Source organism: Cervus canadensis, chromosome 1 (assembly GCF_019320065.1).
Source record: "Cervus canadensis isolate Bull #8, Minnesota chromosome 1, ASM1932006v1, whole genome shotgun sequence".
NCBI classification, from domain to species: domain Eukaryota; kingdom Metazoa; phylum Chordata; class Mammalia; order Artiodactyla; family Cervidae; genus Cervus; species Cervus canadensis.
In genome coordinates this window covers 13,356,475-13,376,520 of record NC_057386.1, presented here as the reverse complement: position 1 = coordinate 13,376,520, position 20,046 = coordinate 13,356,475, and the positions used below count along the sequence as shown (strand labels likewise).

General features: G+C 41.8%; 1 protein-coding gene across 5 annotated transcripts in view; it reads right to left on the bottom strand.

The window, feature by feature from the left end:
* PITPNC1 (phosphatidylinositol transfer protein cytoplasmic 1) overlaps positions 1–20,046 on the bottom strand; it is a 262,354-nt gene that overhangs the window by 104,488 nt on the left and 137,820 nt on the right. For all 5 annotated transcript variants that reach the window (XM_043464325.1, XM_043464303.1, XM_043464332.1 and 2 more), the window contains exons 3-4: positions 17,247–17,335; positions 16,189–16,196 (exon numbers count right to left, since the gene is read on the bottom strand). In XM_043464325.1, coding sequence (XP_043320260.1) covers positions 16,189–16,196; positions 17,247–17,335 — 97 coding nt within the window. The remainder of the gene's footprint in view (positions 1–16,188; positions 16,197–17,246; positions 17,336–20,046) is intronic.

The following is a 20,046-nucleotide window of genomic DNA, read 5'->3' as shown; positions in this document are numbered from 1 at the left end:
GGTTTTGGAGTGAAACAACCTTTAATTCAAACTCTGGCTTCTTTTCACACAAACTGAGACCTTGGGTGAATTCCTTAATCACTCTGAGCTTAAGTTTTCTCATCTGTAAAATGGATATGATACCAATCTCTTAGCTGTGGAGTGAGATAATAAGTGTCCAAGGCCAGGCCAAGGTCTGGCTGAACAGATACTACAGAAACATTGGTGTGCCTCATTGTACTCCTCTCCATGAAATCCCACAGACCAGATGGGGACTAAATAGAGATGGCACATGTGTAGGAAGAACCCTCCACTGTGTGTGTGTAAGGATGCCCTGGGAGGTTGTGAATTTGCTGAAGTGGCAACATCAGAATACCTGATCAGTCCCTCCAGCCTTCCTCTGATCCCTAACTTGTTGTATTTTGAGGACACATCATCATATCTTCCAGGTCCATCCTCTTTACTGTCTTCCTTTTCCTAAAACAGCTCCTCTTTCTGCACAGGGGCCCTTTCCTTTCACCTCTTCTCAGATTTCCTTGACCCCTTTGCCAATTTCACACAGGGAAACAAGAATACTATCAGAATTTCCACGAGTTTTCTTCTTTCCCAGATTTAAAGGCTTTATGCCTGCTAGTTCACTTAGCCTTATTTTAAAAAACTGAGGCTCCGAGAAGCTAAGAAATAGCATCAGAAGACAGCATTTGGGAGCCCCAGAGGGTCCCATGAGATGAGCCTGCTTACAGGCAGAGGGCCGGGGCAGAGACTGCAGAGCAGCACAATGAAGCAGAGAGAGGGGCCATGAAGAGCCTCATCCCCCAGGGCCTAGGGGACGTTACTGAGTTCATTTCAGCCCCTCCTCTGCCCTCTTCCTCCCCTGGGCCCATTCAGGATCTGGAACCTTCTCCCTCATGAAAAATCTCTTTCTCTCTCTTGTTGACTAGAAAAGCAGCTTGGCCAGAGGATTGTAACAAATATTCCCTTTATTAGATCCAGGGTTTCTTTTGCCTCTAACCCCCTAAAAATAACACAGGTATCATGGAGAAATCGGGGAAAGGAGGAAAAAAAAACTCTTGTCGTCTCCTCTTTGATTTTCTAGCTTAGATCCTCCTAAGCCAGAGGAGTCTTACTAGTGTTGCTCTCATCTGCGCCCTGCCAGGACTAACTTCCTTTGTACCCAGCATCTGAGCATCCTTAATCTGCCTTCCAAACACAATGTGATCCACTGGAATGAACCTCTTATTGGAAAGTGATCATCAGGTAACTGTGAAATCTCCAGCACCTGAAACCGAATGTGCAGGAAAGTGATGTTCCCTGTTGAACATTAAAAACATGTACTTGTATCTCTTGGAAGTGATGGGGGGAATCTGCAGTCAGGAAGAAGAAATCCAGGAAAGACGAGTGAAGTACCTAGGCTCCCTGCAAGAATAATTTCCAGACACAGACACACCCCAGTTCAGTGTCAGGAAAGGAAAGCAGCATATGCAAAATGCACGGCAGAGCTCAATTTTCTATTCACTACAGACATGCTTTGGAAAAAAAATGAAAGAGCTATTTTTAGTCCAGTGATTGATTAGGGTTGCTATGGCAATAAGAATCACTTACGAGAAGGAAAGTGAATGTAAGCGAGTCTTAAAGTGAAAGAGGCAAGTGCACTGGAAATTTTATAGTCGATTTCTGGGTGCTGCTGGGAGCCTGGCTGCATTGTCCACACCTGCCGAGGGAGAGAAGGAATGGTGGCTGTAGAGAACAGGCCAGGGAGGCTCTCTGGGAGCTCTATACTTCAAAAACATGCAGAGGTGAAACTTCTGGAAGACCTGCATCATCCACTTTGAGATCATCATTATTGTCATACTATACCCCCACAGTGCCCAGTGCATGGTGGAAACTGCAAGCTAAAGGGTACTAATCCCTCCCATACCAGTGAAGCAAAAATTGTATTCTAACAGTATGTTTCTAAAACTTAACCTCATCTGGTGGGGTTGTTAAAAACAGACCTGAGACTCCTTTTCTAATGACTTGCTTTCAGAAAGTTGGTGGAGTCCCAGAGCCCAGACCTGAACCTAGAAGTTGATTTTTCTTTTTAAAAATAGCTTTATTCACTCCCATATTATTCTCTCATTTCAAGTGTACAGATCAGTGGTTCTTAGTCTATTCATAGAGGTGTGCAACCATAACTACAATCTAATCTTAGACTACTTCATCACCCTAAATAGAAGCCCTGTACCCATTAGCAGTCACTCCTACCTCCTCCCCTACCTCATGCTTGAAGCAACCACTGATCTACTTTCTGTCTCTGATTTGTCTATTCTGGACATTTCATGTAAATGGAATAATATAGTATGTGGTCTTTTGTGTTTGGATTCTCTCAGCATCCTTTTTATGGCAGAATAATATTCCATTATATGAATATACCATTTTAAATGTACCCATTCATCAGTTGATGTGTACCTGTGTCCACTCTTTGGTTATTATGAATAACGCTGCCGTGGGCACTCTGGTAGACGCTTTGTGTGAACATATCTTTTTATTTCCCTTGGGTATATACTTAGAGTGGAACTGTTGGTCATATGGTTATGTTTAACTTTTTGAGGAACTGCCAGATGGTTTTCCAAGTGGCTGCACCATTTTGCATCCCCACCAGTCGTGTCCGAGAGTGCCAGGCTCTCCATAACCTTGTCAGCACTTGTAATTGCCCAGTGTTTCTCAACCCCAGGAAGTTCTGGAATAACTTTGGATCAAAATGATGATCCAAGGTAACCATTCCTCAGTCCAATCTGAGACACAGAGCCATGACTCAACACTGAGGTAATAATGACAAAACTGTGGATACTGTACTATCATCAGGCACTGTCTCAAGTATTTGGTATATAATAATTCATTTATTCACTCCTTAACGCTCTCATACAACTCTGTGAGGGTCATTTTACAGACAAGAAAACAAAGGCAGGGTAAGGTTGAATAGCATGCCCCAAATCATACATTTACATGATGGCTCTGGAATGGACTCACTCAGGCTGTCTGGCTCTGAGTTCAAGCTCATGACTCCACATCCTGCTGCCTGTTGAGTATTAGGAAGGCACATGAGTGTTTTTCCATTGGAGTTAAGTGCTCAGCTGGGGGTGGTTAAGGTCCCTCAGTATGTCCTATGGCCAATGACAGCAGAGGAAACATTGTATGTGTGCATCCATCTCATGATCAGTTTAGTTCAGTCGCTCAGTCTTTCTCTGTGATCCCGTGGACTGCAGCATGCCAGGTTTCCCTGCCCATCACCAACTTGCTGAGCTACTCAAACTCATGTCCATCGAGCCGGTGATGCCATCCAACCATCTAATGACAGATGTGCCTACTTTAAAGAAGCCCAAAGAGGCTTATTCAAATAGGAGGCACCAAAAAGATATATTGGGGCAATAATTATTAATTTAAGAAATTTACAGTGGTATTCCTTTAAAATGCGAAAATATCCTAGTACCTTTAAAATACAATCATTTTCAAAAATTCAAATGTCAATATGATGACTTAAGATAACTCCTACTATGGAAGTGCTCTTATTTTAAAAAATTCTTTTTTGGCCATGTGGCTTGCAGGATCAACTTTAGTTCCCTGACCAGGGACTGAACCTGGCCCATGACAGTGAACACTCCAAGTCCTAACCACTGGACCTCCAGGGAACTCCCCTGGAAGTACTTCAAAAACCTTGCCCAGAACCAGGAAGGGCACGAATTCTCAGGTGTGAAAAAAATATTACAAGTGAACAAATGTTCATTACTGCACTGTTGTCCTATAAAGGACAGGGAAACAATCCCAAAGTCCACCAGTAGAATGTTGGTTAAGTACATTGTCGTGAACTCTAAAGGTTTTTAAAAAGCAAAGTGCAAAAGAGAACAACTTCCTTTTTGCAAAAAGAGGGGGGAAAAGCATGTTAGCATATGCACAGAAAAAACAGAGGAATAGATATCAAAATATTTTCTTAGAGGAGAAAAGTTAAATTATGGGGCCCTTTAATTTTCTGTGATACAGTTTCTTATGGTACTTGAATTTTATAATAAATATCTACTTTTTCAGTAAGCAGAAAAAATTCAAATCCAATTTAAAAAGTACACAAACAAATCCATGATATCTCAAAGTGACTATATTATCTCTAATGGAAGTCACAAGATGACTAAAAGTTTTCACTGTTTCAAGCGGTTCCTGTATCACACTTTCATGGAGTCTTAGAACGAAGTGGATCTGACAGGTGATACAGATCAGTAGTTCAAACCACTTTTTAAATGGCATCAGAGTTCTTTCTTCAAATAATATGTTAAGTAAGTATCTGGTGGCTAGTGAGACATGTTCATGGAAATTCCTGGACCAAAAGAAGAAAAGTTTGAAAATCGCTGACTGAGCCTAGTAATACAATGCTTTATTTCTGGTTACCAGCCGAAATTCTCCCATGTCTGAGAGCCAGCATTTTACAAGCAGGCTTGGAATCAAGAAAATTAAATGTAAGAGTTGAGACTCTGGCTTGGGGCAGATAAAGTACTTATAGGCTTTTAAAAGATCATTTCCTTTTAGCATTTATCTGGAATTCAATGCATTCCTCTCTGACCATCTTGTTCTGAAACTCTATCAGACTTGATCTCTCTAATGGAACCCCCATGAAGACATTGATTCTCTGGTACTATATTCTGTATTATCATATTAAATATACTCCAGGGCCATAAAGGGAATTTCAGCTTGAGATGGGATCATTCATAAAACTGAACTTGCAAACGCCTCCTCCTTTCACTAACAGGAGACTTACGTTCAGAATGTTCCAGTGAACCTAGTGAAGTAAGTCTAAAGGTTAAGATTTATCATCTTCTAGGAATTCAGAGCTGCAGCCTGTGCTGTTTGTACAACAGTAGACTGTGGGTGGTGAGTCTGTATGTAGAGACAGCAGACAACTTAGATTTTAAAGTACCTTTCAACTTCTTAAATTCTTCATCGGAAAATTTTTATCCTTCCATTTTGACTGAAAATTTGTCCCCTGGTTGGAAAGTAATATAAACTCTTTTGTGCATAGAAAATCTTTAATAGACACAACAGTTTCAAGAAGGTGTACGTCTGGCTGTCCCACATCTATTCAGAATCTCAGTCATCCTGCAGGGATTGATGCAAATAAAATAAGGGAGATATTTGAGCTTTCTTGGCTGTTCTGGGTTCCCAGGGTCATGTATGACTATACAATCTAGGTGGGTGGCCCTAATGACAAAGTAGTTAGGAAAAAAAAAAAACAACTGCAAAGAAGACAGGTCCAGAAAAATGAGAAGGGGAACCCAAGTGGAGAAAAAAGAAGAATTTTAAAGCAAAGAGAAGGCAAAAAGGAACAGCATATTAGTAATACAGGCGAGGATGAACTGGAGAGTGGTTTCCCCAATATAGACTGCATCAGAAGTAAAATGTGGCCAAGAGGAGCAGTGGGACCTGAAAGAGAAGTCGGGGAGGGTGAGAGAGAAAGGGGGTGTGTGGAAGGCAGAGCATGGAAGTATGCCAGGAAAACAGCTGTTTGTATTCCAGCCCACAGTAAGGAAATGAACACCAGCCTCTCCGCTGCTTTTCACTAGCCTGCACCCCACACTGAGGCTTCTGTTCATTCATTAGTTCCTCCATTGATGGAGCCTCGTCCCTCTTCTGATATGCTGAGTAACAGCCACTCATGGGAGAAGCAAGGCCAAGAGGGAGAGGGAGCAAATGCATGAATGAAAGTAAGTTTTCTCAATGGGGAATGGTTTGCTACTGGCGCTCCTATGAAAATTGAGGAGGGAAACTAAATTCAGGCTCATTCAATCTACAGTTGGACCTGCCAAGGCAGAAATAAGCAGATGATGGTGAATACCAATAGCTACACATGATAAAGGCAGGACAAGGAGTTAAGGAGCAGGTGGAAAGAAACTGCATGTAAATGAAAAAGAACTGTATGTAAATAAGAGATTGGAACAAATCAGTGACTCCTCATATACAGGCTGGCATATGGCCAGGTAGGAAACTTCCATATTACAAGCCTTCTCAGTTAAAAATGGTTAACAATCACCCCCTCTTCACCAACTGGGCAAATTTCTCACCTAAATATATATTATCATGTAGTTCAGAGTATCTTAGTGATTAGAAAGGTTGAAAGATGTGAGGAAAATTTTGCATTCACTTTATTTAATTACTGAAATGTACTATTTCAGTGTATCCACATTTATACATGTTTAATTTTATTTTTGCAGAAAGAAATCTGCCCACAAAATCTTCCCGGTTGTATTATTCCGATCGCATCAACTTGAACTGAACACAACTCCATAGACATCAATAACTTGTATTAGAAGAGAAATCTAATTTTCAGTACAAGTAGAAAATAGAAAAGAAGGAAAAGAGTATTTCTTAGGGAAATCTTCTTTGGAAAATGCCTTTCAACAAATATTTTTTCCTTTGGTGATTGTCCTCTGTTAAGTCATTCTTATGGACCTAGGGGTTACCATACTAAGTAAAGTAAGTCAGAGAAAGATAAATATCATATGATACCACTTAAAGGTATAATCTAAAACCCCCACCCCCCAAAAACACAAAAAAAACTTATTTACAAAACACTCACAAACACAGAAAACAAAATTATGAGGACTTCCCTGGTGGTGCGGTGGATAACAATATGCCTGCCAATGCAGGGAACACTGGGTCAATCCCCGGTCTGGGAAGATTCCACATGCTGAGGAGCAGCTTACCCTGTGTGCCAAACTACTGGGCCTCTGCTCTAGAGTTCGTGAGCCCCAGCTACCGAACCTGCGTGATGCAGCTACTGAAGCCTGAGAGCCTAGAGCCTGTGCTCTGCAACAAGAGAAGCCCCCAAAATGAGAAGCCCAGGAGCCGCAGTGAAAAGTAGCCTCCACTCATTGCAACTAGAGAACGCCCACGCAAAAGCAACGAAGATCCAGAGCACCCAAAAGTAAAATAATAAATAAAAATTAAAAAAGAAAACAAAATTATGGTGACCAAAGGGGAAACGGGGGGATAAATTAGAAGTCTGGAATTAACAGATATACAATAGTATACATAAAATAGATTAACAACAAGGTTCTACTGTATAGCACAGGGAACTATATTCAGTACCTTGTAACAACCTATAATGGAAAAGAATCTGAAAAAGAATATATATATATCTGAATCATTTTGTTGTACACCTGAAAGTAACACAACACTGTAAATGAACTATACTTCAATTTTTAAAAAATGCAAATAACTTTAAAACACTACCTTATGGTAAAGTAGCATATTTTAGCTTCTGCTCCCCCCACCCACCCAAAAATAGCTGAATCAATTTTTGTACAAAGAAGAGACTGGGAGAGCTAGAATAAATGGAAATGGGACAAACTGGACAAACAACACTGGTTGTTTCAAGGTTCCTGCTTCCCCAGGCACCAATCGATCGGGTTGCTGAGATATAGAGACAAGTACCAACCCTGAGCAAGGACTGAGGCACATCTGCAAATAAAGCTGGTTTGTAACAGGGTACTCGTACAACCAGCTCATTTTCTAAATGGAAATAAATCAGAATGCATACACTCGCTGTCATCTCCACATACTGCTGCCTTGGCTGTTTGGTCTAACAGAATTGATTTTGCTTGAAAAGGAACTTCCAGGTTCTGTGTCGCTTGATTCTTCAAAAATCCATTACAGTTGGGAGCTCTTAAAAAAAACTCTGGTGTTTTAGTCACAGTAATCTTTAGACAACATATTAACCCACTAAAATTTAAGAGAAAAGTAACATTTACTGAAATAGAATTGATCCACGAGTCTATTTCAGTTCAGTCACTCAGTCATGTCTGACTCTTTGTGACTAGTCTATTTAGTGGGCATGTAATAGCTCTGACCCTGAGGGAAGCTTCTGGAGCATCTCTAAGTTTCAGAAGACTGGCTTTGCAAAATCCAAGGTCCTATGAACAAATAAGTGTGGGAAGTACTATATACTACGGCTCCCTTTTGGAGATTCACAATGTAGCTATTCTGCAATGACAAGATCTATTAAAATCTGTATAACCAGGCGTTTCCCTTACTTAACTGGCTATGAACCATCTTAGTGGTGGTTATGAATGGTTCTAGACTGTATCCAGCTAAGCTGAAGCTCCAATACTTTGGCCACCTGATGTGAAGAGCCGACTCATTGGAAAAGAACCTGATGCTGGGAATATTGAAGGCAAAAGGAGAAGGGGGCGGCAGAGGATGAGATGGTTAGACAGCATCACTGATTGAATGGACATGAATTTGAGCAAACTGTGGGAGTTACCAAAGGATAGAGGAGCCTGGCATGCTGCAGTCCAAGAGGTCGCAAAGAGTCGGACACGACTTAGCAACTGAACAACAATAACAATTCTATCTTAGCTTACATAGTAGCTTAGATGGCCAACTTGTCTTTTAATTGCCTTCCAAACAAGACCAATCCCAGGGTTCAGGTATAATAATGTATCTTACCTAGACTTGTAAGTATTTCCTAGTTATGTAATTTTGGGGTTTCTACTGCCCTTGGCTGGGACTCAGTGAAAGGTGGGGAGGAGAAGCTTAAGATGGATGAGAGGACTTGAGAGGAATGTGCACACAGCACCCATCAGCGCTTTCATTTACTGGAGAAACTGATGAGGTCAAGACAGAAAGTGAAACTCCTATCCAAGACAGTTTGCTGCTTTCAGAAAAATACCTCAGTCTCCCTAGTGCTACCCCTGGGAAGATAACCTGAGTTCATCCTGGGTGACTGATGACCCAATTATGAGTAAGGCCAACTCTCTTCCCTGGCTGGACTAACCCAAACCTGAACAACTCTCTCATTGTGGCTCAGTACTGTGGGAGGTTCTCATGCAAGCGTCATTTCCTACTCCCTGGTCTGTTATAGTTGACTTTTTCTACATCTTCAACTAAAGAATTAAAATGTTGGGTAGCACTGGACAGCCCATTATTATCTTTGGGGAACAGTCAGTCATTCCAACTAAGAGAAAAGGTGCTTTCCATTTGTCATGACCTCTTCTTCAGATTCTTTTTTTTTTTTTTCTTCAGGTTCTTATTAAAAGATGTTTTGGTGGAGTGGGTGGTCACAGTAGCAAAATATATACAGCAACTGTATATTCTAGGTCATGGCTATTGACTTACTATAGGCTTGAATTTTCAATTTCTTACAAATGAGAAGAAAATCCTTTTTCCCCCTGCTTCATTACTACCAAGGTTGAATTGATGCTGCTGAGCTATGTTCATATTCTAGAATGGCCTTTTTTTAGCCCTAGAAAAACATAATCGGCCACTTTGGAAAGCAGCCAGTCTCCTCGGGCACCTTCCTCTGTGACTTTATAAACTTCAGAAGAACCGGCAGGTTTTGAAGAACTGGTTAGATGATCTGTCCTCTGGAAAATTGTCGTCATGTCATTCTTTGTTTACTGTATAATTAAGATTTCTTTTTCCTATAACTGAGCTAAAGATATTTTTTCCACTTCCTGTGCAAACGGCATTTCCACATAATCCTAAACACACACAGTCACTCATAGTGATGAAAAAGCTTTTACGTCTTAATAACTGTGATAATACGGAGGCCCGAGATGACCCTAAAGAGAAAGTTCTCTTAGCTGGATTTCTCACAAATGAGGGCAGCGTGAACTCTCAATAATAGGTTGGACAGTCAGAAATAAGACCCAGGGGATCCTAGGAATAGACATACACTGCTCTGGACTAATGCTATGAGGAAAGACACCTGTCTGGAGTATTATGAAGAGCCCCTCTGCCTCCCTGAGCGAGGGTGGAGTGTGGTGACCCCAGTTGGGAGTTTAGCTTTGGGGTAGTTTTGCTTTGGGGCACAGGCAGGAAATATGGGGCTTGGAATGATATCAAGAAGAGATATTCAGGATTAAAAGATCAGGGGATAAAGAGCCCACTGAAAATGCATTTAAAACAGGAGAAAAGATGAAGACAACTGAAAGCATCTGTCCTAAATCCTGGGAGCAGACCCTGTCGTTAGAGAGAAGAGTGGGCTCTTCCTCCCAGGCAGAGAGCGTGAGAACATGGCTGAGTCTCAGTCAGGAGGAGGAAGGCAGCTTCAAAATCAGAACTGCGGGCCTAAAACTACACACCTGCAGCCAGAGAGGAAAAAAGCCAGAGATCCTCACTGGGGAGATGGAAAGAAAAGCTGTGCTATATTTGGGACGGAAAATAAAAGTGGACTAGCCGGGAACAATGTTGCTTCCCTATGGAGAATTAAATCCAGACCTTGCCCTGAGACTCAAAGCTACCATGACCTGCCCTCCATGTGTCTGAGCATCCAGGATCCAGAAAGATCACTCGCCCACTGAGCATGGAATGACCAGGTGGTGGACTGAATGTTTGTGCCTTCCTTATATATGTTGAAGCCCTAATCCCCAAATGTGATGGTGTTTGGAGGTGGGGCCTTTGGGAGGTATTGGGATTTAGATGAGGTCATAAGGGTGGGGCCCTAACAATGGGATTAGTGTCCTTATAAGAAGGGACCAAAGAGCTTGCTTTCACTCTCTCTCTGCCATATGAGGACACAGCAAGATGCCTGTCAGCAAATCAGGAAGAGAACTCTCATCAGGAAAGGAACCAGCTGACACCTTGATAATGAACTTCCCAGACTCCAGATCTATATAAAATAAATGTCTTGATGTTTAAGCCACCCAGTATATGGTGTTCTGTGATGCAGCCCAGGCAGACTAAGAGCAGGTGTCTGCAGGTGGGAGTTCCACTCTCCCCATGGTCTAGCTCAAACTCTACCTGCTCCAAGAAATCTTCCCACCTTTCTCCCAGGCAGAATTTCTCTTTTCTGCACAACCCTCTGTTTGCACTTTGACTCTAACACTTAGCCCTAGTCTTCCTTGAAATACTGACAGCTATGTATTAATTTGCTCTCACCTTATTTTCCCCCGCTCAAGTCGCTTCAGTCGTGTCTGACTCTTTGTGACCCCATGGACTGCAGCCTGCCAGGCTCCTCTGACCATGGGATTTTCCAGGCGAGAACACTGGAGTGGGTTGCCATTTTCTTCTCCAGGGGATCTTCCTGACCCAGGGATCGAACCTGTGTCTCCTGAAGTCCCTATTCTGCACCATTCAGTCCATTTCACTCCCTGAGCCAATCCTAACTGAGGCAGGAAGTACTAATGTTGTCCTAATGTGTCACTTGATTGGCCCTAAGATGAACGTGGCATGTCAGCTGCAGGACAGCTTCCCGAGTTTCAGAATTCTCTCTCCTCTCTTTTCCTTGGTTTACCGATGTGCCCCTGTTCTTATAACCTGATTTTTGTATATTAGTTTCTGAGACCACTTCTGCCCCACTGTCAGCCCCTCCCTGTAACAGGTCTGCCAGATAAAATATGACATAAGCCCTCTTCCCTCTTTTAGTATAAGTATAGCCCATGCAATATTTGAGACATACCAAAAATTTACTTGCTGTTAATCTGAAAATTCAAACAACTGGACACTCTGTATTTTTCCTTGCTAAAACTAGCAACTTTCTCACCCTATCAGCTCATGACCAAGTTACCTATGTAAGAGGGGAATGTTGTCTTCTTGTCTGTACATCTTCTTGAGGGCCACAGTCCTGTCAGTGAAGCTTATGGCCCCACTCCAGGGAACAGGGTTCTCCTTTTCACACTGTAGTTGCTTGCCTGGCTGGATCCCAGTGCCATTCATTCTGCCTGTTGGTCTGAACCTCTGCTGTGAGCCCAGTTCAGAGCTCATCTAGGTCTGAGTGTCAGCCTGTCCTCTGAGCTGTTGTGATGGTCTGTCCCATTTTGCCTCCAGAAAACTCCCTGACTTGCAAATGATTCCCAGGATTTAACTGGAATATCTAACTATTTCCCACCAGGCTGTGACTCCCCAAAGGGGCAGGGGTTACTGTTTAATGAAACCTAGCATATAGCATGATGCTTTACACACTGCTGGTGCTTCATCATAAATTACTGTTAATCTAAAGTTAAAAGACGGTGTTATGGGTTAAATTGTGTCCCCCCCTAAATATATGTTGAATTCCTAACCCCAGTTCCTCAAAATGTTATCTTATTGGGAATTAGAGTTGTAGCAGATGTAATTAGTTAAGATGAGGTCAAACTGGCATAAGGCAGGTCCTTAATCCAATATGACTGATTCCAAAGAAGAGAGACATCCCTGGTACTGAAGATAGGAGTCCATCTGTCAATGCAGCGAACACAGGTTTGATCCCTGGTCCAGGAAGATTCCACATGCAACTAAGCCCATGGGCCACAACCACTGACCCCATGCACCTACAGCCTGTGCTCTCCAATAAGAGAAACCACCACAATGAGAAGCCAGCTCAGCGCAACAGAGTAGCCCCCGCCCACCTCAACTAGACAAAGCCCACATGCAGCAACAAAGACCCAGTGCAACCAACAGCAAAGAAATACAATTATAAAAAAGAAGAGAGACACACAGCGAAGAGGATGCTAGTGAAGACACAGTCACACAGAGGGAAGACAGCGATGTGAGAATGGAGGCAGAGATTGGAGTGGTGCTTCCACAAGCCGAGGAATGCCAGAGGCCACTAGAAGCTAATAAGAGACAAAGAAGGACTCCTTCCCTACAGGTTGGAGAGGGAGCACTGCCTTTCTGACAACTTGATTTAGACTTCTAGTCTCCAGAACTGTTATAAATTTCTGTTGTTTTAAGTGACCCAATTTGTGATACTTTGCTACGACAGCTCTAGGGAACTAGCTTAAGGATTACCATTGACCCAAAAAATGAGAATCTAGAAGAAATCAAATAATACTTGAGAGTTAGAAGGGGCTGACTATGAGATTATATAACTATAACTTCTTTATGCTTTGTCTCCAAATTTCCTCAAACAGAAACATCATAATTTCTGTTCCTTTAAAAATCTGAAACATATGATTAGAACTGCATGAGTACTGTGGGTCAGAGGCTGGGCAGAAGTAAAGGCTATGAGTCCCTCAGAAATCCTCCGTCGTCTGCACAGAGGTGGGCGTAAGAGACCAAGATCCATGGTGAGAGAGACTGGGAGGAAAGGTTTGGGAGGTACATCCCTGTGGGGTGATTTTGTCAGGAACCGCGGTTTCCATTCTGTTGCCTTCTGTTTTCAGAACCTCAGTACTTTAATATACACACTTAAAAAATGAAGACAATATCACAAAACATTTTTCAGACTTCATTTCTCTGTTAATTATTCCCACATTTCATTAGTAGTGTCATGAGTTTATGAAGAATAAGTGCTACTGGTTTGGGTCAAGCCAGAGTGACCCAATTCTAAGGCAGCAAATAATTGTCTTTGCACAGTTACAGGGACAAGAATTCTTTTAGCCAAGCAACTATGGACTACATTTCAAATGAGAAGTCCATGCACAAGCTTTTGGAGATGTAGGAAGTGGGATAACATCAGCTACCAATAAAATCAAATCAAATCTTAGACAATCCTAATGAGCCCAGTCTGCACTGAGACACACCAAAATATATTCCAATTTATTTGTCCATAAAACTTCCATGGAACTTTCATTCTAGCACTGTATGATATATGATAGTTTGTGCATCTTCAGTCATGTCCAACTCTTTGCAACCCTATGAACCGCAGCCTACCAGGCTCCTCTGTCCATGGGATTTTCCAGGCAAGAATACTGGAGTGGGTTATCCTTTCCTACTCCAAGGGATCTTCCTGATCCAGGGATTGAACCCACGTCTCCTGCATTGGTAGGCAGGCTATTTACCAATGCGTCACCTGGGAAGCCCCATGATATATAATAATAATGAGTGTTTACTGAGTATTCACCATGCACCAAGGACTAGGCTGAGAGTTCATATGGATTATTCGATAAAATCTTCCTATCACCATCATGAGACAGGAAATAGAGATTTAAAAGGAATTAATCTGCACAACTGTTAAAAGGAGGCAGGATTCAAAAGTTTCCAAAGTCTTTCTCTTGAAGACTGTACAACTGATGGGGCTGGGAGTGCTGTTGGCGGGGAACCATTTAATTTCCTGCTCTTTACCAGCAATATGCTAACAGTCTTCCATCCGCTAGATCAGGGGTTGATAAACTATAGCCTGGGGACTAAATGTGGCCTGCTGCCTGAGCAAATATGCCCATGCCTATATCTCTACATATAGTCTCTGGCTGCTTTCTCAAGGACAGAGACTGTTCAGCCCACAGGCAGAAAGTGTTTACTCTATGACTCTTTACAAAAAAGTCTTCTGATCCCTGTGTTAGATCATTGAATCATTTTATTAATACTAACAGATCTATTAAAAGGGGATTATCTCAGTTTTAGCGATGAAGAAACTTAGGTTCACAGAAGTTAAGCTCTTGTTCTAGAACAGTGTTTCTCTGATTTCCAAATTATAAAAGTTGTTTTGCTGTAGAATTGCCTTTTTTCTCCCGAAGATTGGAGATGGTGCTAAATGTATATTCCTTCATTTCATGAAAAGACATTTTAATATCCAAGAATGAGGGTTCTAATTACCTACAGTCCTTTAAGTGGAATAAATTTAATTTTATGGAAAGCTTTTTCTCCCCCCATTTTATAAAGGGTGGGTGAGTGTGCAGTCATGGACCATCATGAGTTCAAGAACTGGCAACTGAGGGTCACTTCCTTAAGAAATTCAGCTAGTACAGTGGCAGAGCCAGAGGTCTCAAAACAGGTGACACTTTTGTATCTGTTGGGACTATCCATCTACCTCTGACCCATGCATTTCTTCTGTCATTCACTAGTGCAGGGAACCATGCTCATGCCAAGGAAATCATGAATCATTTTTCTCCATGTCTTTCTTACCATCTCTCTCTCCTCTGGCTGTTTTTTGTTTGTTTTTGTTTTTGGCTGTACTACACTGCATGTAAGATCTTAGTCCCCCACCCAGGGATGTGCGCAAGTGTAGGGTCTTAACCATTGGATTGCCAGGGAAGCCCCAACCTTTGGCTGTTCTGACTAAAACTAAACACTCAGGACTTCCCTGGTGGTCTAGTGGTTAAGAATCCTCCTGCCACTGCAAGGGACAGGGATTTGATCCCTGGTCCGGGAAGATTCCCACATGCTTTGGAGCAACTAAGCCCCTGTGCCACAACTACCAAAGCCTTTGCTCTAGAGCCCGTGCTCCACAAGAGAAGCCACCACAGTGAGAAGCCTGCGCACCGCAACTAGAGAAGAGCCCTCTCTCCCCACAACTAGAGAAAGCCTGCAAGCAGCCAATGAAGACCCAGCACAGCCAAACATAAAATAAATAAGAATAAATGAATCTTTAAAAAAGACTCAGTCTTTTTAAAATTAAAATAAAAAGTATTCAGTCTTTTTTCTTTAATAACAAATAAAAAATAACCCCCTGTTTATTTTTTATCTTGCTTTTCCCCCCTTTTTAAACTTTTTATTTTGTATTGGGGTATAACCAATTAACAATGTTCCAGTTTCAGGTGAACAGTGAAGGGACTCAGCCATGCATATACATGGATCCATTCTCCCCTAAACTCCCATCCCATCCAGGCTGCCACATAACACTGACGAGAGCTCCATGTGCTATACAGGAGGTCCTTGCTGGTTATCCATTTTAAATATAGCAGTGTGAACACTCTTAAACCTGACTGAGCTCAGTTAACCATTTTCTTCTTATGAGAGTTAGATCTGTTTGCCATTGAGGAAAATGACCCATATGAAAATACCAACACAATGACATTATAGACTTCTTTTTTAGTGTAAGCAATGATGCTAGAGGCTCTTAGGACAGGAAGAAATTAAATGACTTTATCAAGTCACTGAGACTGTTGAATCTGAGTAAAATAGTTTGAATGTATGCCTTTCTAGTTTCAAGGTCTTTCTATAAGGGGTCAGATCACAGACTATAAGGAAAAGGCGCGCCCGCCATTGATAATTACCATCATCTCTTTAATACCACATTGCTAGAAACTGTTCTATTAGAGTGAACTGCCACAAGTAGAGCAGTCAAGCTATTAAAAAATACAAGCAAAAGTTAATAATGTAAAGTGACTATGAAGGCATTTTAAATTACATTCATATTCTTGAACAAATGAGAACATTCAAATTATTGCACTGTATATAACTATATAATGGCATATATTTAAATATTTCTGATTCTGAATTATTCCTCTATTTTTTAAATTACATTAATAAGATGAGAAGTACAAGGGAAGTTCCAATTACTCCTCTGATCTTAGGCTGAATATTTTTAAATGATTAAATGAAACTTACTGTGTATTCTGGTCCCAGATGTTCATTTGGGCAAGAGGGAAAAGAAAAAAGAGAAAAGGATAGATTAAGACCACACTTATATGCAATATAAAACCACAGAACTAACAAATATTGCTGAATTATAACTATTAAAAATGTGGCAAAGAAACCTTCTGAGAATTAAACTTTCATAAATACTAAGCGTCTCCATGTTTGTTCTTGAAACTCTTTCATATGATACTTCTGTGGTTGGGTAGATAAGGAGTGTAAGACAAGATTCAATTAGCCTATAGGCTTGTGGGTAATTAAAAACTAAAGAGTTGGCCTTAGAAAAGCAGAATTAAAGACTAATAATTCCAGTAGAGCATTTCATTAACCACAAAGGAAATCTTTTAAGTGGAAAAGCAGCTTTTAAAACCAATAAAAAGAGCTTGTTAGGCTGATATTCAAATGGGACCTTGAATTTTCATGTGTTTGAGGTCAGGAACCAAACCTTTTAAATTTTTTGGCCAGTTTCTAGCTCAGTATCAACATTTTGAGTGTCATTATCACTCCACTACAAGTGAGGAGGAAACTGATTTTCATGTTATCTGATTGCAGAGGAACGGGTCTGGAGCTGAGAGACCCAGCTGAGACAACCTTTTACATAAATGATAAAAACAGTCAAGTTCTGTTCAGTGTGTGTGTGGGGAGGGTGTCTATGAAGCAAAGAAGTCAAAATAAACAACTTGATTATGAACAAACCACACCTTAAAATTACTTGGAGATTATTGAGAAAAGAGGGAGAAATAAGGATAATGAAACCTCTAGAAGTGTCACTAAGTAGAGCTTCCTTTTTCTTCTCCATATGCTATTTACAATGATCACTTCAAGAAGGAAGATAGAATAGTTTAGCTTAACCCCTACAACCTCCTGCTAGGAAGAGTGTTGACTTAAAAGTATGGAGACAAAGGGTCAGGGAGGTGTCACAGGGTTCCTGTGAGTCCCTGCTGGGATAATCCACGCTCAATCAGTGAAATCTGAATCCCCCTATGTCCTTGCATGGATACTTGTGACATACTGGGTGTACAAGGACTTACCTGTAATTGTGTAGGGATAATAGTTCCATGCCTTCTCTGTTACATAAAATATTTTGGGAACAACAGCTCTAGCCCAACTGGGCAGTTTGCTAAGAGGAAAGAAAGAAAAACGACAGTTAGAGTCTGTCCAGTGCCTCACCCTGCTACCACATCTTTCCAGAGAAGTCGACTGCTAGAGAAATCAGAGGACTTCTATTTCCGCTCTCCTCTCCACAGCCACTTGGTCCCTATCTCCCTGGTCTTCATCACTGTTAAACTGTCCTCTGTTCGTGTTAGTATTTAGGACACGTAGGATGGCCATAGGCAATAGAAGGCAGGAAAGAGGTACAGAAGAGATTGGTTCCCCAGAAGGAACCTTGATTTCAGACTTCTGACCTCCATCCTGGGAGAGGATTAACATGTCTTGTCTTAAAGCCATCCAGTTCACCATAATTTGTTACTGCAGCCCCAGGAAACTAAGGCAATGACAGAGCCATTTCTCTGGAACAGGGATCCAGGCAGCCATTTGCAAAAAACATTCTCAAAACAAGGAAAACCCAAGGAAAACCCCAGGACCGTTAGTGACCAAGGACTGATTAAGCTTTGCTTTGCTTCATTCTGCTTTCCTTCTGAGGCAAACTTCACAGCTTTCTGCAGGCCCAGAAAATTCCTTATATATTCCTGTAGTATGTTTGTATGATTTCATCCCCCCCCACACTCTACTCTGGGGCTTTCTGTTTTTCCGGTTGCTACTATCTTGTTTCTTTCCTGTGCTGGTGCCTACAGCTAAGTGTCTGGGACACCAACGTCTAGCAGTACATCAGACCCAGAGAGAGGACACAGGCTCTAGGCAGTTGGCGATAAAAAACATCAAGAAGCAGTTGTGAATTGCAAGCTGATCTAGCTAAGAGAGTGGGGACACCAGGGTAATAAACCCCAAATCCCCCTCTTGGACACAGGGTTTAAATGACATCCAGAGCCAGTAAAATACTGTGCACCTTGTAAGTCTTCCCAAATTGCTTCTCTTCTTTCTGATACTATCCAGGACCTGCTTTTTTTTTTTTTTTTCAGGACCTGCTTTTTAAAACACAAATACGTATTTTTGATGGTTGGCCAGACCTAACTCAAAGAAAGCTCTGGGCCATTTATCACGGTTAAAATAAATGGGGAAATCAGAGTCTCCCCTGAAGCCGGGTGGGCATCAGATGAAGGCCACTGCCAGAGGTGTGCTGCGAGGGGCATGCAGAGCAGTATTATAATTCACAGAACGGTTCTTTTTGCTGCTGTAATGCAGAATGTCTCACTCTCATAAAATCGTTTCTGCAGTAACTGCTCAATTTACCTTCCCTTTGCTCCACTAGGAAGAGGCTTGCTTCCCAACAGAGGATTTTACAGCTTTTGCCTAGGATTTATTCTTTCAGTCACCGAAGCTGGAGGGTAACTGGGATTGAGGTTGAGAGTGGGAAAGTAGTGCTGGGCTGGCTTGCGGGAAGTGGTCACGATCACCAGGTCCCCCGGGTCCCCTACTGCTTGCCCCCACACCCCAGTGTGATATGCCATTGTGTCGTACAAGGAGAGGTTGATTCTACTCATCGGCAAATTGGTTTCTCGTGCTTTCAGTGGATTGAAATGGGATTGTAGAAGCTCCCCAAAGTAAGCTAGGCATTGTTCAGCTTAGACCAAATACTTTTGTCTCCCTTCAAGCATTAGAAACCATTCTCCACTGTTCCGTCTACACTGCACCCCCTCCCCACCCCGGACTCACCAGCCTCTTGATAGTACTTTGGGGTCCAAGTCTTCCTCCCTCCATAACTCATTCCCTGTATCATTTAAAAAGCCTCCCAGCAGAACCATATTCCTAAGCAACAATCATTTTCTGGAAGGAAGGTGACAAACACCAGTCATTTTCCATTCATGTTGAGATTTGTCCTATTTGTAAATGATCAGGACTATAGGCTCTAGAATCTTTATCTTAGCTGTCTAATCTGCCAATGTATGCAGAATATGCCACACTATCATCAAATACCCTTTCCAAGGCACCCTAAACAACAGTTAGCCAAGATGGCTGATATGATTTTATGTGACTCTTCCAAATAGTCTGGGAAGCAGCCCTTCTGGTATAAGCCATTTATTAGGCCAGGCACAGAAGGCATTGGAACAAATTCCATGATGTGCCATTTAAATATTTTTAAGCCTACTACAGACCTTCTCTTAGCCCCTGACTTCCCCAGAGCACATCATTACTCAAATCGTTTTTGTCTGAGAAAGTAAAATTCATTTTTCCCTGCAGCAATGATTTATCAGGGCTGCAAAGGAAACGGAATTAAATTAGACTCCACTGCTGCTGTCACTTTCATGATGTATACTGCCACACAGCCTACAATTCCAAGGAGAAGCCTGTCACTCAAACTTGCTACCTGGCGTCAAACAAGAATCTCTCTGCTGGAAAGGTGGCATGACTAGAATCATGTTCTCTTGGTCTTCTGGCAGAGATCAAACCTCCCAAAATCATTTCACCGTGGCTCAGGCTCTAGAGACACTGAGTAAAAAGACAAAACTCTAAAATAACACGTTTCTCTAAAACCTTTGTCCATGTTTCCCAAGGACAGACTTTTCATATTGTTTCATTTCTTGTATCTTTACTTTGTATGAAATAGAACATATCAATGACAGCCAGGTGGTCAACTTGCCTCGGGTTACATGGGAATGTACTGGTTTTAGCAGTGAAAGGTCCTACATGCTAAATTTCTTGATCATGAGCAAAATGGGAAGCTGGTCATTCTAGTGCAGTGGTTCTCATTTCAACAAGAAAGAGGTGAGG